Genomic DNA, 27,033 nt, shown 5'->3' with positions numbered 1-27,033 from the left:
ACCAAGGAAGAGTTCACAAACAGGAAGTAGACAGAGGAAGAGTTCACAAACAGGAAGTAGGCTGAGGAAGAGTTCACAAACAGGAAGTAGACCCAGGAAGAGTTCACAAACAGGAAGTAGGCTGAGGAAGAGTTCACAAACAGGAAGTAGACCAAGGAAGAGTTCACAAACAGGAAGTAGACCAAGGAAGAGTTCACAAACAGGAAGTTGGCTGAGAAAGAGTTTACAAACAGGAAGTAGACCAAGGAAGAGTTCACAAACAGGAAGTAAACAGAGGAAGAGTTCACAAAAAGGAAGTAGACCAAGGAAGATTTCATAAGCAGGAAGTAGGCTGAGGAAGAGTTCACAAACAGGAAGTACACCAAGGAAGAGTTTACAAACAGGAAGTAGACCCAGGAAGAGTTCACTAACAGGAAGTAGACCAAGGAAGAGTTCACAAACAGAAAGTAGACCCAGGAAGAGTTCACAAACAGGAAGTAAACAGAGGAAGAGTTCACAAACAGGAAGTAGACCAATGAAGAATTCACAAACAGGAAAGTAGACAGAGGAAGACTTTACAAACAGGAAGTAGACCAAGGAAGAGTTCACAAACAGGAAGTAGACAGAGGAAGAGTTCACAAACAGGAAGTAGGCTGAGGAAGAGTTCACAAACAGGAAGTAGACCCAGGAAGAGTTCACAAACAGGAAGTAGGCTGAGGAAGAGTTCACAAACAGGAAGTAGACCAAGGAAGAGTTCACAAACAGGAAGTAGACCAAGGAAGAGTTCACAAACAGGAAGTTGGCTGAGAAAGAGTTTACAAACAGGAAGTAGACCAAGGAAGAGTTCACAAACAGGAAGTAAACAGAGGAAGAGTTCACAAAAAGGAAGTAGACCAAGGAAGAGTTCACAAACAGGAAGTAGGCTGAGGAAGCGTTTACAAACAGGAAGTAGACAGAGGAAGAGTTCACAAACAGGAAGTAGGCTGAGGAAGAGTTCACAAACAGGAAGTAAACAGAGGAAGAGTTCACAAAAAGGAAGTAAACAGAGGAAGAGTTCACAAAAAGGAAGTAGACCCAGGAAGATTTCACAAGCAGGAAGTAGGCTGAGGAAGAGTTCACAAACAGGAAGTAGACCAAGGAAGAGTTCACAAACAAATATTGTATTCAGTGTTGTACTCTATTAAGTGTTGTATTGTATTCAGTGTTGTATAGTATTCAGTGTTGTATTGTATTCAGTGTTGTACTCTATTAAGTGTTGTATTGTATAGTATTAAGTGTTGTATTGTATTCAGCAGTGTATAGTATTCAGTGTTGTATCGTGCTGTATTTGAGCAGGACTTTGCTCAGCTGGAGGTCCTCAGAGTTGGGACCATGTGACCCGCCAATGAAGTCTGGTATCTTGCTCCCAGAGTCTGTCTTCTCTGCAGAAATGTCCTGAAAAGCGACTTCGCGACACGTCGGTCCGCGTGGTGGACTTCGGCAGCGCCACCTTCGAGCACGAGCATCACTCCACCGTCGTCTCCACGCGTCACTACCGGGCCCCAGAGGTGATTCTGGGTCAGTACCGGATACTGGGACCGTGAAGTCCCACTGGTCTTGTTTGCGGCTCTTCAAGCTCCTCCCTCTGGTCTCCTGCAGAGCTGGGCTGGAGTCACCCCTGCGACGTGTGGAGCATCGGCTGCATTCTGTTCGAGTACTACCAAGGATCCACGCTCTACCAGGTCAGTGTGCCACCGCTGCGGGTGTGGAGGGTCGCCAGGACGCTGAACATGTGTCTGTGCAGGCTCACGACAACGAGGAACATCTCGCCATGATGGAGCACATTCATGGACCCATCCCTCAAAGTATGATACGGACAAGCAGGTGGTACACTTCAAATCCTTCACTTCGGCAGGGTGAAACTGGTTAATGAAGGGGTGGATTAGTGGTGGCAGCAGGTCGTGACACTATTTGACAAACAGAAACCGGGGCTGTGTGAAACAGGTATATGAAGGGGTGGATTAGTGGCAGCAGCAGGTGGTGACACTAATCGACAAACAGAAACCGGGGCTGGGTGAAACAGGTATATGAAGGGGAAATTTAGTGGGGGCAGCAGGTGGTGACACTAGTTGACAAACAGACAACAGGGCTGGGTGAAATGGATATAGGAAGGGGAAATTTAGTGGCGGCAGCTGGTGGTGACACTAGTTGACAAACAGAAACCGGGGCTGGGTGAAACGGGTATATGAAGGGGTGGATTAGTGGTGGCAGCAGGTGGTGACACTAGTTGACAAACAGAAACCGGGGCTGGGTGAAACGGGTATATGAAGGGGCGTGATTTCATTGCTCAAAAAATAATAATGATCTAAAATAAACATTATAATTTATTAATTTAAAAAGAGTCCAGTTACCTTTTTAGAAATATACCTTTTTTGGGAGGGAAATATTGCATATTTTGTGATTGTCATTTAAAAACATAGTTTTCTTTGACAAAAAGTGCATTAAAAAAAAAAAACCAAAAATGAAAAGAATATAAAAATGTTTACGAATGAATCGATCTGAAGTTGATCTAAACACTTAAGTTTTGGAAGTAAAAAAAATAAAAATGTGTGAATTTCAGTGTGATTGTTTTTTTAAATGTCTTTGCTCAAAAATAATAATGAATCAAAATGTTGTTGACATATTTAAGACTCCAAATACTTCATATCAAAATATTACACTTTGAAATATATTTTTTGGGGAAAATATTACATATTTTGTGTGCTTTACAAAAAAAAAGTTTTATTTGAAAAACAAAAAACATGAAAAGTTTATAAAAACATAATCGTTGGATAGATCTGAAGTTGATCTGGAGACTTAAGTTTTGAAAATAAAAAAAACCACCTACATATTTGACTTATTCTGAAGACTTTAATGGGTGGGACCCTTTCGGGTCCCCAATAATTTTAGTGTGATTTTTTTTTTGTTTAAATGTCATTGTTTAAAAATAATAATGAATTAAAATCAATGTTATGAATCAATGTTATGAATTATTGACATATTTAAGGCTCCAAATACTTCACACTTTAATTATTTTTTTATTATATATTCTAACTTTCTATTTTTATTTTATTTATTTTATTTATTTTATTTATTTTATGCTTTGTAGCACTTTGAGATTTTAACAAATGTAAAGTGGGTTACAAATGTAATTCATCATTATTATTATTATTATTACATCAAATATTACACTTTAAAAGTATTGTATATTTTGCCTTAAGAAAAAACAAATTTTTTGTAACAAAAACAGCATCAAATAAATAAATTAAAATACAAACTAACAATGGATGGATGGATCTGAAGTTGATCGAGAGACTTGAGCGTTGGAAGTAAAAAACAAAAAAACAAATGTTGACTTATTTTTTACACTTTAAGGAGTGGGACCCATTTGGGTCCCCAATAATTGTAATGTTTTTATTTTCTTTTTAAATGTCTTTGCTCAAAAATAATAATGAATTAAAGTCAATGTTATGATTTATTGACATATTTAAGGCTCCAATTACTTCACATCAAATATTACACTTTGAAATATATTTTTGGGGAAAATATTACATATTTTGTGTGCTTTACAAAAAAAAGTTTTATTTGAAAAACAAAAAACATGAAAAGTTTATGAAAACATAATCGTTGGATGGATCTGAAGTTGATCTGGAGACTTAAGTTTGGAAAATAAAAAAAAAACACCTAAATATTTGACTTATTCTTAAGACTTTAATGAGTGGGACCCTTTTGGGTCCCCACAAATTTTAGTGTGATTTTGTTGTTGTTTAAATGTCATTGTTTAAAAATAATAATGAATTAAAAGGCTCCAAATACATCAAATATTAAACTTTGAAAGTATTATTGTATATTTTGTGTGTTTGCCATAAGAAAAAACATATTTTTTATGACAAAAACAGCATCAAATAAATAAATAGAAATAAAAACTAACAATTGAAGGATGAATCTGAAGTTGATCGAGAGACATGAGCGTTGAAAGTAAAAAAAATAAACAAATGTTGACTTATTTTTGACACTTTAATGAGTGGGACCCTTTTGGGTCCCCAAGAACTTGAGTGTGATTTTGCCTTGAAAAGGCGGCAGGTTGATTCTGGTGTGTCTTGTACCAGAAAGCAGGTCTACTTCCAACATGGCCGCCTGAACCGGAAGGATATCTCCAAGTCTGGGCGGCACGTGAGAGCCAAGTGCAGACCTCTACGGGTGAGCGCCTCCTCCCCCGCCCGCCGTCCGGCCGCTCTTGACCTTTCCCTCCGTCCTGACCCAGGAGTGCATCCGGTCCCGGGCCGAGGAACACCAGCAGTTCTTGGACCTGCTGGAGAAGATGCTGGAGTACGAGCCTTCCCAGCGCATCTCGCTCTCCCGCGCCCTTCGCCATCCTTTCTTGGCGCCGGCCCAGCAGCCGCCGAGGTCCGCGGTCGGGAGCGAGAGTCCGGACCTCAGGTAGACTGCGGCACCTGGAGGTCGGTGCTGTCTTTTGATTGGTCCGCTGTCAAGGTGACCTCATTGGCCGGCGCCTTCACGCTATAGTTTGACGTAGTTAGTTAGCGCCATCCTGCCTGTGCCTCTCGCTGAACGGGTCTGGAGGACCAACATTGGGTGCCCCCCCTAGAGTAGAGGTGTCCAGGGGGGGGGCATGAGGGGCAGGCTTTCTAGTGTCTTTGGGCATCGAACGATTCAATTCGACTCCTGGGGTGATGATTCCATCCAGAATTAATTCTCCATTCAGAGCGATTCTGACAATTGGTATAATAATTATATTTGCCACTATTTAGCACCTAAAGATTCCGATTCCCGGGTAACGATTCGATTCAGATTGGATGTTTGATTCAAGCTGAATCTGCCAATGTATTATTTGGTATAATAATCAGAATGAAACAGGTTAGAAAATATCCTTCTGATGGCCTAAAAATGTCTTTAAAAAAATGATTTTTATAAAAATTTAAAATAAATTAACAAATATTTTATTAATTTGTTCAATTGTTGTTTTTTTTTAAATAAGGAATCGGGTGAATACGATTTAGATATGAATCCATTTTTTTTGTACATCCCGACTCTGGGTTTGAATCTTTGGGCATCGAACGATTCAATTCGACTCCTTTGGTGATGATTCCATCCAGAATCCATTCTCAATTCAGAGCGATTCTGACAATTGGTATAATAATTATATTTGCCATTATTTAGCACCTAAAGATTTGATTCGATTCAGATTGGATGTTTGATTCAAGCTGAATCTGCCAATGTATTATTTGGTATAATAATCATAATGAAACTTGTTCAAAACAGGTTAGAAAAGATCCTTCTGGTGGCCTAAAAATGTCTTTAAAAAAAGATTTTTATAAAAAATAAATACAAATTAACAAAATATTTTATTTATTTATTTGTTCAATCGTTTAAAAAAACAATAATTAGGAATCAGGTGAATAAGAATCACGATTTAGATATGAATCCATTTTGTTTGTACACCGCGACTCCGAAATCTTTGGGCATCAAACGATTACATCCAGAATCCAGTCTCGATTCAGAGCAATTCTCGATTCAAGCTGATTCTGCCGATGTATTATTTGGTATAATAATCATAATGAAACTTGTTCAAAACAGGTTAGAGAATATCCTTCTGGTGGCATAAAAATGTCTTTAAAAAAAAAGTATTTTTATTTAAAAAAACATTTACACAATATTTGATTTATTTATTTGTTCAATCGTTTTTTTTTCTTTTAATTAGGAATCGGGTGAATAAGAATATATATATATATATATATATATATATATATATATATATATATATATATATATATATATATACATACATACATACATATATATATAGGTATGTATACAAGTATGTATATATGTGTGTATATATATATATATGTATGTATGTATATATATATATATATATATATATATATATATATATATATATATATATATATATATATATATATATATATATATATATATATATATACATACATATATAATGTATATATACATACAGTATATATGTATGTATATGTATATAGATATTTTTATTTGTATATATATATATATACAGGTAAAAGCCAGTAAATTAGAATATTTTGAAAAACTTGATTTATTTCAGTAATTGCATTCAAAAGGTGTAACTTGTACATTATATTTATTCATTGCACACAGACTGATGCATTCAAATGTTTATTCCATTTAATTTTGATGATTTGAAGTGGCAACAAATGAAAATCCAAAATTCCGTGTGTCACAAAATTAGAATATTACTTAAGGCTAATACAAAAAAGGGATTTTTAGAAATGTTGGCCAACTGAAAAGTATGAAAATTAAAAATATGAGCATGTACAATACTCAATACTTGGTTGGAGCTCCTTTTGCCTCAATTACTGCGTTAATGCGGCGTGGCATGGAGTCGATGAGTTTCTGGCACTGCTCAGGTGTTATGAGAGCCCAGGTTGCTCTGATAGTGGCCTTCAACTCTTCTGCGTTTTTGGGTCTGGCATTCTGCATCTTCCTTTTCACAATACCCCACAGATTTTCTATGGGGCTAAGGTCAGGGGAGTTGGCGGGCCAATTTAGAACAGAAATACCATGGTCCGTAAACCAGGCACGGGTAGATTTTGCGCTGTGTGCAGGCGCCAAGTCCTGTTGGAACTTGAAATCTCCATCTCCATAGAGCAGGTCAGCAGCAGGAAGCATGAAGTGCTCTAAAACTTGCTGGTAGACGGCTGCGTTGACCCTGGATCTCAGGAAACAGAGTGGACCGACACCAGCAGATGACATGGCACCCCAAACCATCACCCAACCATGCAAATTTTGCATTTCCTTTGGAAATCGAGGTCCCAGAGTCTGGAGGAAGACAGGAGAGGCACAGGATCCACGTTGCCTGAAGTCTAGTGTAAAGTTTCCACCATCAGTGATGGTTTGGGGTGCCATGTCATCTGCTGGTGTCGGTCCACTCTGTTTCCTGAGATCCAGGGTCAACGCAGCCGTCTACCAGCAAGTTTTAGAGCACTTCATGCTTCCTGCTGCTGACCTGCTCTATGGAGATGGAGATGTCAAGTTTCAACAGGACTTGGCGCCTGCACAAAGCGCAAAATCTACCCGTGCCTGGTTTACGGACCATGGTATTTCTGTTCTAAATTGGCCCGCCAACTCCCCTGACCTTAGCCCCATAGAAAATCTGTGGGGTATTGTGAAAAGGAAGATGCAGAATGCCAGACCCAAAAACGCAGAAGAGTTGAAGACCACTATCAGAGCAACCTGGGCTCTCATAACACCTGAGCAGTGCCAGAAACTCATCGACTCCATGCCACGCCGCATTAACGCAGTAATTGAGGCAAAAGGAGCTCCAACCAAGTATTGAGTATTGTACATGCTCATATTTTTCATTTTCATACTTTTCAGTTGGCCAACATTTCTAAAAATCCCTTTTTTGTATTAGCCTTAAGTAATATTCTAATTTTGTGACACACGGAATTTTGGGTTTTCATTTGTTGCCACTTCAAATCATCAAAATTAAATGAAATAAACATTTGAATGCATCAGTCTGTGTGCAATGAATAAATATAATGTACAAGTTACACCTTTTGAATGCAATTACTGAAATAAATCAAGTTTTTCAAAATATTCTAATTTACTGGCTTTTACCTGTGTGTATATATATATATATATATATATATATATATATATATATATATATATATATATATATATATATATATATATATATATATATTAGGGCTGCAACAACTAATCGATTAAAATCGATCATAAAAATAGTTGCCGATTAATTTAGTCATCGATTCGTTGGATCTATGCTATACGCATGCGCAGAGGCTACTTTTTCTTATTTATTTCTTGTTTTAATTGTTTTTATAAACCTTTATTTATAAACTGCAACATGTACAAACAGCTGAGAAACAATAATCTAAATAAGTATGGTGCCAGTATGCTGTTTTTTTTCAATAAAATTCTGGAAAGGATAGAAATGTAGTTTGTCTCTTTTATCCGATTATTAATCGATTAATCAAAGTATTAATCGACAGATTAATCGATGATCAAATTAGTTGTTAGTTGCAGCCTCTTTATTTATATATATATACAGTATATATATATATATTTATATATACAGTATATATATATATATATATATATATATATATATATATACAGTATATATGTATATATATATACTGTATATATATATATATATATATATATATATATATATATATATATATATATATATATATATATATATATATACTGTATATGTATATATATATATATGTATGTATATATAGATATGTATACATGAGTATATATGTATATATTTGAATATATGCATATGTATATATACATGTATATGTCTATATATACGTATAAATATTTACATAAATGTGTGTATGTATGTATGTGTATATACTGTTTATGTATGTGTATGTATGCATACTGTATAAGTGCTTATATATGTATGTATATATATACATTGTGTATGGATATACAGTATGCAAATATATCCATTATTTTAGGAGTGGGGATGATTCTGAGCCAGTGCTGAAAGATACAACCATCCCATGAGTTGCCATCCCAGTGAGAGTGGACTTTGTCAGCCACTGTTTTGAAGTTGTGGTTTAAAATGTGGAACAACGTTGCTACATGCTACATGCTAACGCTGCCGTTAGTGCTAGCAAACACAGACAGTGTTGTCTGTGTTGTTGTTGTTTGTTTTGATGATGTCAGCGTGCCCAGGTAAGAAGTATTGGTCATGCCTCAAATACTGTAAATGTTAGCATGCATTATACTGCATGCCATGTGCACTGATGCTATGTACACACAACTTAGAGTATTCTTGTTAGCTGCCTCTTGCTAGCAGTTGATGACTATTTAGGAGGGAGGTGAAAGGAAAAGATGAATTACATTTAGTTTGAAGGCCTCGTATGAATGATTGATATTTATCTTGATATGTTTAATGAATATTTGAACTCTACTAAAACACATTCATGGGAAATAAATTGTTCAATAATTGTATTTGTTTCTTTAGTACAATGCAACAATTTTAGCATCGTTGAAACATAAATGTTTATTACCACAGCTCCAACTGGGATTTCAACCCACAACCTTTTAAAATGCAGGACAAGAGCTGTTGTTGTGAGACACAACAACATTATTTTATTATCTGTGATGGAGCAGGAGGGGGCTGAGAATACTTTTTCATTTCTTTGAAATGTGTTTATTGACATTTTAAAAAGTTGACTCTTTTAAAACATTTTTAAAATGTGATACAAGCAGATCTGCAGAGTGTTTACTTGTGTGTGATATCATGTGCGAAACAAGCAGTCCTGCAGTGTGTTTACATGTGTGTGATATCATGTGCGATACAAGCAGTCCTGCAGTGTGTTTACATGTGTGTGATATCATGTGCGATACAAGCAGTCCTGCAGTGTGTTTACTTGTGTGTGATATCATGTGCGAAACAAGCAGTCCTGCAGTGTGTTTACATGTGTGTGATATCATGTGCGATACAAGCAGTCCTGCAGAGTGTTTACATGTGTGTGATATCATGTGCGATACAAGCAGTCCTGCAGTGTGTTTACTTGTGTGTGATATCATGTGCGATACAAGCAGTCCTGCAGCGTGTTTACTTGTGCAAAACAGGACTCTAAATAATATTTTTGTTGATTGTAAATACTACTTTGCTGCTTTACACACACACACACACACACACACACACACACACACACACACACACACACACACACACACACACACACACACACTGCTTACATTGACTGTGACATTATGATGACGTGCTGATATCACACTCACAAGGCTGCCAGTGTGTGTTGTCACCTCCAACCTTGGCGTGTGTGTGTGTGTGTGTGTGTGTGTGTTTGTACTTTTTAATCCGCTTGTCATCTCGCTTCCAAGAAACACATTAATATGAATAGAATACGATACATTATGATATCATTATGGATATGAATAAATGTACGTATTACATATTTAATTTTTCATAATAAAACTTGTTTGTACACAACTCTATTATTATTATTATTATTATTATTATTATTATTATTATTATTATCATTATTATTATTATTGTTATTATTAGAAAACACAAAACTAGCTATTAAAAACACTAACCTAGAAGTCACAATAATTCATGAAGCTAAGCTGAGTATTGCGGACACGTTTGTTACTGGATACGTTTTCATGTGCCTTGGAGACTTTGTATGTGTAAGTAATATGTAACTTTGATACTTGTTATAATTGTCACCTTTTATTATTCATAGTTATTTCTTATGTCTAGCTGCTGTGCTATTGTGTGCTTAGCTGTTGTGTAGCTGCTCGTTACTACTAGCCAATAGCCTAGCATGTTTACCTTTTCTAAATGACTTTAGTAAAATAGAAGAATTGTTGTTTCTTGGAGGACATTTAGATGTTAACTATCTGTCAGCTTTGTACACTTTGCTTGTATCGCACATGATATCACACACAAGCAAACACTCTGCAGGATCGCTTGTATCACACATGATATCACACACTAGCAAACACACTGCAGGACTGCTTGTATCGCACATGATATCACACACAAGCAAACACGCTTCAGGACCGCTTGTATCACACATGATATATCACACAAGTAAACATGCTGCAGGACTACTTGTATCGCACATGATATCCCACACATGTAAACACGCTGGAGGACTGCTTGTATCTCACATGATAACAAACACAAGTAAACACGCTGCAGGAACGCTTGTATCACACATGGTATCACACACAAGAAAACACTCTGCAGGACTGCTTGTATTGCACATGATATCACACACAAGCAAACACGCTGCGGGACGCTTGTATCACACATGATATCACACACAAGTAAACAATCTGCAGGACTGCTTGTATTGCACATGATATCACACACAAGTAAACACTCTGCAGGACTGCTTGTATCGCACATGATATCACACACAAGCAAACACGCTGCAGAACTGCTTGTATCGCACATGATACTACACACAAGCAAACACTCTGCAGGACCGCTTGTATCGCACATGATATCACACACATGAGTGAACTGCTGCAGGACTGCTTGTATCGCACATATCACACACAAGCAAACACGCTGCAGGACTGCTTGTATCGCACATGATATCACACACATGTAAACACGCTGCAGGACTGCTTGTATCTCACATGATGTCACACACAAGTACACACGCTGCAGGCACGCGTGTATCACACATGATATCACACACAAGTAAACACGCTGCAGGCACGCTTGTATCACACATGATATCACACACAAGCAAACACTCCGCAGGACCGCTTGTATCGCACATGATATCACACACAAGCAAACACGCTGCGGAACCGCTTGTATCGCACATTATATCACACACAAGCAAACACACCGCATGACTTCTTGTATCGCACATGATATCACACAAAAGTGAACACTCTGCAGTACTACTTGTATTGCACTTGATATCACACACATGAGTAAACACGCTGCAGGACTGCTTGTATCGCACATGATATCACACACATGAGTAAACACACTGCAGGACTGCTTGTATCACACATGATATTACACACATGAGTAAACACGCTGCAGGACTGCTTGTATCGCACATGATATCACACACAAGTAAACACGCTGCAGACCTGCTCGTATCGCACATGATATCACACACAAGCAAACACACCGCAGGACTTCTTGCATCGCACATGATATCACACACAAGTGAACACTCTGCAGGACTGCTTGTATTGCACTTGATATCACACACATGAGTAAACACGCTGCAGGACTGCTTGTATCGCACATGATATCACACACATGAGTAAACACGCTGCAGGACTGCTTGTATCACACATGATATCACACACATGAGTAAACACGCTGCAGGGCTGCTTGTATCGCACTTGATATCACACACATGAGTAAACACGCTGCAGGACTGCTTGTATTGCACATGATATCACACACATTTGACGTACAAGCTCATATTATCACATCCTTGTTCTTTTCATGCATTGGAACAGTTATCAGTATCAGTCTCGTCATCCATACAATCATACAGGATGTGATATCGCACACACTACATCAGTCATTGTGACCTTCAACACACTCTATGGTCCTTGTCATTTGTGTCCTGTCAGCGTGTGTGTGTGTGTGTGTGTGTGTGTGTGTGTGTGTGTGTGTGTGTGTGTGTGTGTGTGTGTGTGTGTGTGTGTGTGTGTGTTGGGCATTTATCCTTTAAGTGGCTTTTTTTAGCAAGCAAGCACGCACGCACACACACACACACACACACACACACACACACACACACACACACACACACACACACACACACACACACACACACACACACACACACACACACACACACACACACACACACTAAAGTCTGAGTGATGTTATCTCCTTAAGGTGAATTAGCAGCACATAAAGACGTCATGTGACCACACACACACACACACACACACACACACACACACACACACACACACACACACACACACACACACACACACACACACACACACACACACACACACACACACACACACACACACACACACATACATTGCTGTTGTGTCCTCGGGCAAGAGGCCAGGGATGGACATAAGCGACTATGATATCATTCGTGTCATTCCAGCAGGGAAAGGATTCATTTGGCCTCATTCTTGGGTGAATCTCTCATGAGAGGAAGAGGCGAAGCTAAGCTTTTTGCTGACATGATGGAAAGTGCCACTCTAAGTAACACCTGGTCAAGGTTGGAATGGCCACAAAACTCATTTTAAGAAGATCAACACTCTGGATAGTGCTTACCCACACTTGGTCACGTTTCATGTGTCAGGACAAATGAATAAATACAACAGCCATTAGAGAATAACTGCAACTCTTAGAAAACATTTTAAAAAGCCACAAATGAATAAAAAATGGCTACAAATACACAAAAAAAGGAGAAAAATAACACACCAATTAGCCACAAATTGACAAATAAAATAAGCATTTAAAAAGAAAATCTAAATGCAATAATTAGATGAATAAATGTATGGAATGTCTACTCGTTAAGGACAACATTAACCACAAATGCACAAATTAAATATTCACAAACACAAACATTTTTTAAAAAAGATGGCCAAAAAAATAAAATTATATATATATATATATATATATATATATATATATATATATATATATATATATATATATGTGTGTGTGTGTGTGTATGTGTGTCAGTCACATGACCACATGGGTTGGTTCGCTGCCACGTCTAAGGAGATCTGGCTGGTTAAGCTTTAATCCGCAGGTGTTGTGGTCAGACGTCCAGCAGGAGGCGGAGCCACGCGTCCAGATTGCCTGGCGAAGAGTGACTGACAGGTTGAGGCGGAGTTGGGGACTTGTGTGGCGGTGAGCACCTGTGCAGGTAGGACGTGAAAATCGATGCCTGGATCCGTCTTCATGGCGCTGCGCTGACCCAGCATGAGTCAAGGAGACCACCACCATACACGCCTCTGCCACCTGCCATAAACTGGTGAGTCACGTCTACTCTTGTGCAAGCAGCAGTGTGCACTCTGACAACAACACATACTTTCTAGTCAACGTGAGAGCAGGACTCATACATACTTGGATGGTTTAGTCGCAGGTTGTGGAATTAGCAACCACAGAAATGGTTTGGTCGAACCTTGGGAAAAGGCAGCAATACAGCATCAATCACAAAAGAAAGCCGTTTGGAGATGAACCTTTGACCAAAAGACAAAAACACTAACCTTTTTATTGGTAACCGTGTGAAATGGACTAATGCTGTCTTCAAGTTGAAGCGGAGTGGTAATTGTTTTCTTTGCTGACAGCTAGTGGTCACAATAATCCAAGAAGCACAAAGGGTTTGGGGCCATTTTTTGGAGGGAGGCGGAGCGAAAGACCATCTATTTATTGTGATGTTAGCAAAGTTTGGTCAAACCTTGGGAAAAGCAGCAATACAGCATCAATCACAAAAGAAAGTCATTTGGAGAGTAACCTTTGACCAAAAGACAAACAAACACAGTATAAATGGATAATCTTTGCCATGATCCACTTTATTTGACACCTCACCTTTTATTGTTCAATGATTATTACCTCGGTCTAGCTGCTGGGCTGAGCTGTTGTGTAGCTGCTGGCACCCAGTAGCCTATAGCCTAGCATGTTTACCTTTTGGAAAGGACTTTGGTAGAAGTAAACACGCTGCATGGCGGCTAGTGTCCAAGCAAACAAGCTAATGCCATTTGATACTTGCTTTTTGTTGCCGATATCGGAATCAATATCCCATATCAATATCAGACATCGACATCAGATTGTGACGATCAAATAGTCTCCGTTTTTTTGATGGCTGCGGCTTCACGCAAATTCAAACAACTTTTCACATATTCATGCAAATTTGGTCACGTGAAATTATGCAAGTTAGCACAAATTCACACAAATGTTCACAAACTCATGCAAATTCAAGCAAATTCAGGCAAATTCAAACAAATTCATGCAAGTTAGTGCAAATTAACACAAATGTTCCTAAATTCAAGCAAATTCAAGCAAATTCACGCAAATTAGCGCAAATTAACACAAATTAACACAAATTTTCCCAAATTCATGCAAATTCAAGAAAATTCATGCAAATGTTTGCAAATGTTTGCAGATTCACGCAAGTTAGCGCAAATGCACACAAATATTTGCAAATTTGTGCAAGTTAGTGCAAATTCACACACATTTTTGCTGATTCACGCAAATTCATGCAAATTCATGCAAGTTAGCACAAATTCACTCAAATTCATGCAAAATCATGCAATGTAGCACACATTCACGCAAATTCAAGCAAATTCACACAAATTCACACAAATTCACACAAATTCACACAAATTCACACAAATGTTCCCAAATTCAAGCAAATTCGAGCAAATTCACACAAATTCACACAAATGTTCCCAAATTCAAGCAAATTCAAGCAAATTCACACAAATTCACACAAATGTTCCCAAATTCAAGCAAATTCACACAAATTCACACAAATTCACACAAATTCACACAAATGTTCCCAAATTCAAGCAAATTCACACAAATTCACACAAATTCACACAAATGTTCCCAAATTCAAGCAAATTCGAGCAAATTCACGCATGTTAGCACAACTTCACAAATAATTTTAGAAAGTTCATGCAAATTTCTGCAAATTCATGCAAATTTCTGCAAATTCATGCAAATTTCTGCAAATTCATGCCAATTCTTGCAATGTAGCACAAAGTCAAGCACATTCAAGCAAATTTGGTCACAGAAATTCTTGCAAATTTACGCAAGTTAGCGCAAATTCACAAAAATTCACACAAATGTTCCCAAACTCAAGCAAATTCACACAAATTCACACAAATTCACACAAATGTTCCCAAATTCAAGCAAATTCACACAAATTCACACAAATGTTCCCAAATTCAAGCAAATTCGAGCAAATTCACGCATGTTAGCACAACTTCACAAATAATTTTAGAAAGTTCATGCACATTTCTGCAAATTCATGCAAATTTCTGCAAATTCATGCAAATTTCTGCAAATTCATGCAAATTTCTGCAAATTCATGCAAATTTCTGCAAATTCATGCCAATTCTTGCAATGTAGCACAAAGTCAAGCACATTCAAGCAAATTTGGTCACAGAAATTCTTGCAAATTTACGCAAGTTAGCGCAAATTCACAAAAATTCACACAAATGTTCCCAAACTCAAGCAAATTCGAGCAAATTCACACAAATTCACACAAATTCACACAAATGTTTCCAAATTCAAGCAAATTCACACAAATTCACACAAATGTTCCCAAATTCAAGCAAATTCACACAAATTCACACAAATGTTCCCAAATTCAAGCAAATTCGAGCAAATTCACGCATGTTAGCACAACTTCACAAATAATTTTAGAAAGTTCATGCACATTTCTGCAAATTCATGCAAATTTCTGCAAATTCATGCAAATTTCTGCAAATTCATGCACATTTCTGCAAATTCATGCAAATTTCTGCAAATTCATGCAATTTTCTGCAAATTCATGCCAATTCTTGCAATGTAGCACAAAGTCAAGCACATTCAAGCAAATTTGGTCACAGAAATTCTTGCAAATTTACGCAAGTTAGCGCAAATTCACAAAAATTCACACAAATGTTCCCAAACTCAAGCAAATTCGAGCAAATTCACACAAATTCACACAAATTCACACAAATGTTTCCAAATTCAAGCAAATTCACACAAATTCACACAAATGTTCCCAAATTCACACAAATTCACACAAATTCACACAAATGTTCCCAAATTCAAGCAAATTCGAGCAAATTCACGCATGTTAGCACAACTTCACAAATAATTTTAGAAAGTTCATGCAAATTTCTGCAAATTCATGCAAATTTCTGCAAATTCATGCAAATTTCTGCAAATTCATGCCAATTCTTGCAATGTAGCACAAAGTCAAGCACATTCAAGCAAATTTGGTCACAGAAATTCTTGCAAATTTACGCAAGTTAGCGCAAATTCACAAAAATTCACAAAAATTCACACAAATGTTCCCAAATTCAGGCAAATTCGAGCAAATTCACACAAATTCACACAAATGTTCCCAAATTCAAGCAAATTCACACAAATTCACACAAATTCACACAAATTCACACAAATGTTCCCAAATTCAAGCAAATTCGAGCAAATTCACACAAATTCACACAAATTCACACAAATGTTCCCAAATTCAAGCAAATTCGAGCAAATTCACGCATGTTAGCACAACTTCACAAATGATTTTAGAAAATTCATGCAAATTTCTGCAAATTCATGCAAATTTCTGCAAATTCATGCAAATTTCTGCAAATTCATGCAAATTTCTGCAAATTCATGCCAATTCTTGCAATGTAGCACAAAGTCAAGCACATTCAAGCAAATTTGGTCACAGAAATTCTTGCAAATTTACGCAAGTTAGCGCAAATTCACAAAAATTCACACAAATTCACACAAATGTTCCCAAATTCAAGCAAATTCGAGCAAATTCACACAAATTCACACAAATGTTCCCAAATTCAAGCAAATTCACACAAATTCACACAAATTCACACAAATTCACACAAATGTTCCCAAATTCAAGCAAATTCCCACAAATTCACACAAATTCACACAAATGTTTTCAAATTCAAGCAAATTCGAGCAAATTCACGCATGTTAGCACAACTTCACAAATAATTTTAGAAAGTTCATGCAAATTTCTGCAAATTCATGCAAATTTCTGCAAATTCATGCAAATTTCTGCAAATTCATGCCAATTCTTGCAATGTAGCACAAAGTCAAGCAAATTCAAGCAAATTTGGTCACAGAAATTCTTGCAAATTTACGCAAGTTAGCGCAAATTCACAAAAATTCACACAAATTCACACAAATGTTCCCAAATTCAAGCAAATTCGAGCAAATTCACACAAATTCACACAAATTCACACAAATTCACACAAATGTTCCCAAATTCAAGCAAATTCACACAAATTCACACAAATTCACACAAATATTCCAAATTCAAGCAAATTCACACAAATTCACACAAATTCACACAAATTCACACAAATGTTCCCAAATTCAAGCAAATTCGAGCAAATTCACGCATGTTAGCACAACTTCACAAATAATTTTAGAAAGTTCATGCAAATTTCTGCAAATTCATGCAAATTTCTGCAAATTCATGCACATTTCTGCAAATTCATGCCAATTCTTGCAATGTAGCACAAAGTCAAGCACATTCAAGCAAATTTGGTCACAGAAATTCTTGCAAATTCACGCAAGTTAGCGCAAATTCAGGACAAATTCACGCAAATTTGCGCAATGTAGCAGAAATTCACGCACATTTAAGCAAATTCATACAAATTGTGCAACTTTTCCCAACCCATATTTTGGGTAATTATCATTTTTTTATTTTACCAACAGTCATAAATATTGAAGTGTCTAATAAGACTAAAGTTGCTTTATTTGTGTGAACATAAAAATCTCTCAACTCAGACCCTGTGCAGCGCTGAGCATTCTGGGTAATTTGCTTTGCCCAGGCGTAGCAATCAACAACAACAACATTTCTTGTCTGATATTCTCTTTGTTTTCTTTGAAAAATGTCAAAACTATTTTGAAAATGTATAAGAAAACTGTCAAAGGAATCTTTGGTGATGGCTTATTCTATGAATATGTCTGCAAAAAGTCACCTGTGACGTATTTTCCGGACGATAAAGCCACACCTGCTAAATTTGAGGGAAAAAAGTTTCCATACATTAGCCACACCAGACAATAAGCTGCAGATAAATATGTTGTGAAATGAGTTATTTACACAGAAATATTCTGGAAATGTTTATTTACATACCTTAGAGTGTTTGCCCTGAGATGGGTAGGTTGTGGGTTCAAACCCCGGCCGAGTCATACCAAAGACTATAAAAATGGGAGCCATTACCTCCCTGCTTGGCACTCAGCATCAAGGCTTGGAATTGGGGGTTAAATCACCAAAAATGATTCCCAGGCGCGGCCACTGCTGCAGCTCACTGCTCCCCTCACCTCCCAGGGGGTGAACAAGGGGATGGGTCTAATGCAGAGAACACATTTCAACACACCTAGTGTGTGTGTGACAATCATTGCTACTTTAACTTTAACTTTAACTTCATTGTTTCCAAAGGGTGTCTGTAACAGGGCAGTAAAACGGTTGATCAAACAAAACAGAAGCTCTCCAATCAGCTAAACAGACTCAATAACTCCACGGTTTTGGTAAATTTACTGAGTAATTTGTGAACGTGAAACAACACCAACCACCGACACTGGTGAACGTGTTAGTATAGTAGCTAATGCTAACGACGGAAGTTGTATTGGAAGAGTGGTCAGGACCCAGCGGCTTGACTGACCTCTGCATACCCTTTAAAATGTTGCTAGTCAGTTTGCAACCAACCAAGCAGTCAGCGTTGTCACCACCTGGGCTATAAAGGGTGAGGGTGAGGGTGAGGGTGAGGGTTCACATGAGTGCTGGCTTGTGTCCTAGGGCCGTGGTCATGGAGTCCCTGGGCAGAGTGAAGAAGTCCCTGTGGACGCCCGTCAGGAAGCTGACCGGCTACCTGGGAGGTCTGAGGGACAGGAAGTTGTGCGGCGGCAACAAGAGAAGAAGACGTGGGGGAGGAAGAGGAGGAGGACGAAGCAAGTCAGCCAAAAAGCCTCCCTTTGGAAAAACTGACACCAGACATCCCAGTCGCTCCTACCAGGCGGATCTGGACAAGCAGAGGCGAGTAAATGGAACACAACACACTCCACACCACTAGTTGGCAGTAACACAACACACAACACACTCCACACCACTAGTTGGCAGTAACACAACACACAACACACTCCACACCACTAGTTGGCAGTAACACAACACACAACACACTCCACACCACTAGTTGGCAGTAACACAACACACAACACACAACACACTGCACACCACTAGGTGGCAGTAACACAACATACTGCACACCACTAGGTGGCAGTAACACAACACACTCCACACCACTAGGTGGCAGTAACACAACATACTGCACACCACTAGGTGGCAGTAACACAACACACTCCACACCACTAGGTGGCAGTAACACAACACACTCCACACCACTAGGTGGCAGTAACACAACATACTGCACACCACTAGGTGGCAGTAACACAACACACTCCACACCACTAGGTGGCAGTAACACAACATACTGCACACCACTAGGTGGCAGTAACACAACACACTCCACACCACTACGTGGCAGTAACACAACACACTCCACACCACTAGGTGGCAGTAACACAACATACTGCACACCACGAGGTGGCAGTAACACAACACACTCCACACCACTAGGTGGCAGGAACACAACAAACTGCACACCACTAGGAGGCAGTAACACAACACACTCCACACCACTAGGTGGCAGTAACACAACACACTCCACACCACTAGGTAGCAGTAACACAACACACTCCACACCACTAGGTGGCAGTAACACAACACACTCCACACCACTAGGTGGCAGTAACACAACACACTCCACACCACTAGGTGGCAGTAACACAACATACTGCACACCACTATGTGGCAGGAACACAACATACTGCACACCACTAGGTGGCAGTAACACAACATACTGCACACCACTAGGTGGCAGTAACACAACACACTGCACACCACTAGGTGGCAGTAACACAACACACTCCACACCACTAGGTGGCAGTAACACAACACACTCCACACCACTAGGTGGCAGTAACACAACACACTCCACACCACTAGTTGGCAGTAACACAACACACAACACACTCCACACCACTAGTTGGCAGTAACACAACACACAACACACTCCACACCACTAGTTGGCAGTAACACAACACACAACACACTCCACACCACTAGTTGGCAGTAACACAACACACAACACACAACACACTGCACACCACTAGGTGGCAGTAACACAACATACTGCACACCACTAGGTGGCAGTAACACAACACACTCCACACCACTAGGTGGCAGTAACACAACATACTGCACACCACTAGGTGGCAGTAACACAACACACTCCACACCACTAGGTGGCAGTAACACAACACACTCCACACCACTAGGTGGCAGTAACACAACATACTGCACACCACTAGGTGGCAGTAACACAACACACTCCACACCACTAGGTGGCAGTAACACAACATACTGCACACCACTAGGTGGCAGTAACACAACACACTCCACACCACTAGGTGGCAGTAACACAACATACTGCACACCACGAGGTGGCAGTAACACAACACACTCCACACCACTAGGTGGCAGGAACACAACAAACTGCACACCACTAGGAGGCAGTAACACAACACACTCCACACCACTAGGTGGCAGTAACACAACACACTCCACACCACTAGGTAGCAGTAACACAACACACTCCACACCACTAGGTGGCAGTAACACAACACACTCCACACCACTAGGTGGCAGTAACACAACACACTCCACACCACTAGGTGGCAGGAACACAACATACTGCACACCACTAGGTGGCAGTAACACAACATACTGCACACCACTAGGTGGCAGTAACACAACACACTGCACACCACTAGGTGGCAGTAACACAACACACTCCACACCACTAGGTGGCAGTAACACAACACACTCCACACCACTAGGTGGCAGTAACACAACACACTCCACACCACTAGGTGGCAGTAACACAACATACTGCACACCACTAGGTGTCAGTAACACAACAAACTCCACACCACTAGGTGGCAGTAACACAACACACTCCACACCACTAGGTGGCAGTAACACAACACACTCCACACCACTAGGTGGCAGTAACACAACATACTGCACACCACTATGTGGCAGTAACACAACATACTGCACACCACTAGGTGGCAGTAACACAACAAACTGCACACCACTAGGTGGCAGTAGCACAACACACTCCACACCACTAGGTGGCAGTAACACAACACACTCCACACCACTAGGTGTCAGTAACACAACACACTCCACACCACTAGGTGTCAGTAACACAACACACTGCACACCACTAGGTGGCAGTAACACAACACACTCCACACCACTAGGTGGCAGTAACACAACACACTCCACACCACTAGGTGTCAGTAACACAAAACACTCCACACCACTAGGTGTCAGTAACACAACACACTCCACACCACTAGGTGGCAGTAACACAACAAACTGCACACCACTAGGTGGCAGTAACACAACACACTCCACACCACTAGGTGGCAGTAACACAACACACTCCACACCACTAGGTGGCAGTAACACAACACACTCCACACCACTAGGTGGCAGTAACACAACACACTCCACACCACTAGGTGGCAGTAACACAACACACTCCACACCACTAGGTGTCAGTAACACAACAAACTGCACACCACTAGGTGGCAGTAACACAACACACTCCACACCACTAGGTGGCAGTAACACAACACACTCCACACCACTAGGTGGCAGTAACACAACATACTGCACACCACTAGGTGTCAGTAACACAACAAACTGCACACCACTAGGTGGCAGTAACACAACACACTCCACACCACTAGGTGGCAGGAACACAACACACTCCACACCACTAGGTGTCAGTAACACAACACACTCCACACCACTAGGTGGCAGTAACACAACACACTCCACACCACTAGGTGGCAGTAACACAACATACTGCACACCACTAGGTGGCAGTAACACAACAAACTGCACACCACTAGGTGGCAGTAGCACAACACACTCCACACCACTAGGTGGCAGTAACACAACACACTCCACACCACTAGGTGTCAGTAACACAACACACTCCACACCACTAGGTGTCAGTAACACAACACACTGCACACCACTAGGTGGCAGTAACACAACACACTCCACACCACTAGGTGGCAGTAACACAACACACTCCACACCACTAGGTGTCAGTAACACAAAACACTCCACACCACTAGGTGTCAGTAACACAACACACTCCACACCACTAGGTGGCAGTAACACAACAAACTGCACACCACTAGGTGGCAGTAACACAACACACTCCACACCACTAGGTGGCAGTAACACAACACACTCCACACCACTAGGTGGCAGTAACACAACACACTCCACACCACTAGGTGGCAGTAACACAACACACTCCACACCACTAGGTGGCAGTAACACAACACACTCCACACCACTAGGTGTCAGTAACACAACAAACTGCACACCACTAGGTGGCAGTAACACAACACACTCCACACCACTAGGTGGCAGTAACACAACACACTCCACACCACTAGGTGGCAGTAACACAACATACTGCACACCACTAGGTGTCAGTAACACAACAAACTGCACACCACTAGGTGGCAGTAACACAACACACTCCACACCACTAGGTGGCAGGAACACAACACACTCCACACCACTAGGTGGCAGTAACACAACATACTGCACACCACTAGGTGTCAGTAACACAACACACTCCACACCACTAGGTGGCAGTAACACAACACACTCCACACCACTAGGTGTCAGTAACACAACACACTGCACACCACTAGGTGGCAGTAACACAACACACTCCACACCACTAGGTGGCAGTAACACAACACACTCCACACCACTAGGTGGCAGTAACACAACACACTCCACACCACTAGGTGGCAGTAACACAACACACTCCACACCACTAGGTGGCAGTAACACAACATACTGCACACCACTAGGTGTCAGTAACACAACACACTCCACACCACTAGGTGGCAGTAACACAACACACTCCACACCACTAGGTGTCAGTAACACAACACACTGCACACCACTAGGTGGCAGTAACACAACACACTCCACACCACTAGGTGGCAGTAACACAACACACTCCACACCACTAGGTGGCAGTAACACAACACACTCCACACCACTAGGTGGCAGTAACACAACACACTCCACACCACTAGGTGGCAGTAACACAACACACTGCACACCACATGTCCACACTGTGGATAGACGACATGGAGTGTTCTGTTTGCTGTTCATGTTGTTCGAGTGTTGAAATGTGTTTGTTTGGCAAACAGGAAGCTTGGTGAAGACAAGAATGCTAAGAAGAACAGTGAGAGAGCAGCAATGAGAGCTCATTTCAGGAGGAAATATCATCTTTCTGAGGTCAGTGTGAAGGACATCATTTTAATATTGACATCACTTTAGATAATGACATTATTTTACAAACCCCGTTTCCATATGAGTTGGGAAATTGTGTTAGATGTAAATATAAACGGAATACAATGATTTGCAAATCCTTTTCAAGCCATATTCAGCTGAATATGCTACAAAGACAACATATTTGATGTTCAAACTGATAAACTTTATTTGTTTTGCAAATAATCATTAACTTTAGAATTTGATGCCAGCAACACGTGACAAAGAAGTTGGGAAAGGTGGCAATAAATACTGATAAAGTTGAGGAATGCTCATCAAACACTTATTTGGAACATCCCACAGGTGAACAGGCTAATTGGGAACAGGTGGGTACCATGATTGGGTATAAAAACAGCTTCCCAAAAAATGCTCAGTCTTTCACAAGAAAGGATGGGGCGAGGTACACCTCTTTGTCCACAACTGCGTGAGAAAATAGTCAAACAGTTTAAGAACAACGTTTCTCAAAGTGCAATTGCAAGAAATGTAGGGATTTCAACATCTACGGTCCATAATATCATCAAAAGGTTCAGAGAATCTGGAGAAATCACTGCACGTAAGCGGCATGGCCGGAAACCAACATTGAATGACCATGACCTTCCATCCCTCAGACGGCACTGTATCAAAAACAGACATAAATCTCTAAAGGATATCACCACATGCGCTCAGGAACACTTCAGAAAACCACTGTCACTAAATACAGTTGGTCGCTACATCTGTAAGTGCAAGTTAAAGCTCTACTATGCAAAGCAAAAGCCATTTATCAACAACACCCAGAAACGCTACCGGCTTCGCTGGGCCCGAGATCATCTAAGATGGACTCATGCAAAGTGGAAAAGTGTTCTGTGGTCTGACGAGTCCACATTTCAAATTGTTTTTGGAAATATTCGACATCGTGTCATCCGGACCAAAGGGGAAGCGAACCATCCAGACTGTTATCGATGCAAAGTTGAAAAAGCAGCATGTGTGATGGTATGGGGGTGCATTTGTGCCCAAGACATGGGTAACTTACACATCTGTGAAGGCACCATTAATGCTGAAAGGTACATACAGGTTTTGGAACAATATATGCTGCCATCTAAGCGCCGTCTTTTTCATGGACGCCCCTGCTTATTTCAGCAAGACAATGCCAAGCCACAATCAGCACGTGTTACAACAGCGTGGCTTCATAGTAAAAGAGTGCGGGTACTAGACTGGCCCGCCTGCAGTCCAGACCTGTCTCCCATTGAAAATGTGTGGCGCATTATGAAGCGTAAAATACGACAGCGGAGACCCCGGACTGTTGAACGACTGAAGCTCTACATAAAACAAGAATGGGAAAGAATTCCACTTTCAAAGCTTCAACAATTAGTTTCCTCAGTTCCCAATCGTTTATTGAGTGTTGTTAAAAGAAAAGGTGATGTAACACAGTGGTGAACATGCCCTTTTCCAACTACTTTGGCACGTGTTGCAGCCATGAAATTCTAAGTTAATTATTATTGGCAAAAAAATTAAAGTTTATGAGTTTGAACATCAAATATGTTGTCTTTGTAGCATATTCAACTGAATATGGCTTGAAAAGGATTTGCAAATCATTGTATTCCGTTTATATTTACATCTAACACAATTCCACAACTCATATGGAAACGGGGTTTGTAGATATTGACATTTTAGATGCTGACAACATTTTAGATATTGACATCATTTTAGATGCTGACATCATTTTAAATAATGACATCATTTTAGATAATGACAACATTTTAGATGCTGACATCATTGGAGATGTTGACATCATATTCAGATGTTTTGGTGCATGCAAAGCAATACTAAATGAGTCCAGTTGTGTGCCCCTCCCCCTCGCGCCCATATAAGGACGCCAAGGACTCGGACCACCTGAGGCGTGTTGGCGGCAGAGTCTCGCTCCCCCGCCAGCTGTCCGAGCTGGTCTGTCCCGCCAACAAGACCAAGGACGAGGACTTCAGCCTGCTCAACGCCTTCCAAGGCCTCAGCTTGGCCAAAGGCAGCAAGTCAGCCCCGCCCACACCTGCGAGGGGGCGGGCTTGTCAAGTCATGTGACCCACATTGTTTGTCCTAATAGTCCTAATAGTTTTGGATTGTAAATCTATGCATTCTTTTTTTCAATCAGTCTTATTTTCTACTTGAAATGTGAGTACACAAGTCACAAGTAACAGAGTCAACAAGTCACAGAGTCAACAAGTCACAAGTAACAGAGTCAACAAGTCACAAGTAACAGTGTCAACAAGTAACAAGTAACAGAGTCAACAAGTCACAAGTAACAGTGTCAACAAGTAACAAGTAACAGAGTCAACAAGTCACAAGTAACAGTGTCAACAAGTCACAAGTAACAGAGTCAAGAAGTCACAAGTCACAAGTAACAGAGTCAACAAGTCACAAGTAACAGAGTCAACAAGTCACAAGTAACAGAGTCAACAAGTCACAAGTCACAAGTAACAGTGTCAACTCAACACTCAACTTCTTGTGACTCCTGGACTGACCTTTCTTTTACACACATACTTACATTTTATCTGTATTATTTGCTCAAAGAATTGTAATAAAACTATTTTTTAACACATTACAAAATCTCCTTCTTGTTGCATGGATATATATATATATATATATATATATATATATATATATATATATATATGTGTGTATATATGTGTATGTTTTATGTATATATATATATATATATATATATATATATATATATATATATATATATGTGTGTATGTTTTATGTATATATATGTATGCCTGCAGATGATGTTAATGATGCAACTTCCTGTGTGGAATATTCCACTTTGTTCAGTAATAGCAACAATTATAACAGTAATAATAACAAAAGTAGTAGTAATAATAATAATTTAATAATAATAAAAATAATAGTAACAATAGTAACATAATAATGATAATAATAATAGCAATGAAAACAATAATAATAATAGTAATAATAATAGTAATAATAACAATAATAATAACCATAATATTACTAATAATAACAATAGTGATAACTTTAATATTGATAATAATAATAATAATAATAATAATATTAATAAAAGTAAAATAATAATATGTTTAAGCAACTGAGGGATGCAAGCAACCTGGAATTTAACTAAATTGTTTTTGGGTTTTTTGTTTTTTTTATAAAATAAAGGTCAAGCATATGAAGGACAAGAAGTGACATCAAAATGTAAATGATCAAACATTTATGAATGATATTTCATGGTCAAGTCTCTTTTTAGGAGACTTTCCAGTGTTCTGGAGACTTTTTTTAACAA

At 39.5% G+C, this 27,033-nt stretch overlaps 2 protein-coding genes across 7 annotated transcripts in view; both read left to right on the top strand.

Moving 5' to 3' along the window:
• The window catches only part of clk2b (CDC-like kinase 2b), an 11,552-nt gene extending 6,984 nt beyond the window's left edge, over positions 1-4,568 (top strand). For 5 of the 6 annotated variants that reach the window (XM_061946087.2, XM_061946096.2, XM_072912925.1 and 2 more), the window contains 5 exons: positions 1,407-1,536; positions 1,618-1,700; positions 1,763-1,842; positions 4,107-4,197; positions 4,262-4,568. In XM_061946087.2, coding sequence (XP_061802071.2) covers positions 1,407-1,536; positions 1,618-1,700; positions 1,763-1,842; positions 4,107-4,197; positions 4,262-4,441 — 564 coding nt within the window. In that variant the 3' untranslated portion in view covers positions 4,442-4,568. The remainder of the gene's footprint in view (positions 1-1,406; positions 1,537-1,617; positions 1,701-1,762; positions 1,843-4,106; positions 4,198-4,261) is intronic. The other variant, XR_009814580.2, reaches the window with a different exon arrangement.
• Positions 4,569-13,341: 8,773 nt separating this feature from the next.
• On the top strand, positions 13,342-25,899 carry LOC133604908 (complexin-3-like). Its single transcript, XM_061958220.2, has 4 exons — positions 13,342-13,541; positions 19,053-19,289; positions 23,639-23,726; positions 25,608-25,899. The coding sequence occupies exons 2-4, from the start codon at positions 19,063-19,065 to the stop codon at positions 25,809-25,811; spliced, it is 519 nt and encodes a 172-aa protein (XP_061814204.2). The 5' UTR covers positions 13,342-13,541; positions 19,053-19,062; the 3' UTR covers positions 25,812-25,899.
• The last annotated feature ends 1,134 nt before the right edge of the window (positions 25,900-27,033 follow it).

Source organism: Nerophis lumbriciformis, linkage group LG04, assembly GCF_033978685.3.
Source record: "Nerophis lumbriciformis linkage group LG04, RoL_Nlum_v2.1, whole genome shotgun sequence".
NCBI classification, from domain to species: domain Eukaryota; kingdom Metazoa; phylum Chordata; class Actinopteri; order Syngnathiformes; family Syngnathidae; genus Nerophis; species Nerophis lumbriciformis.
Note: the sequence above shows the minus strand (reverse complement) of the source record. Positions and strands in the feature narration are given on the sequence as shown.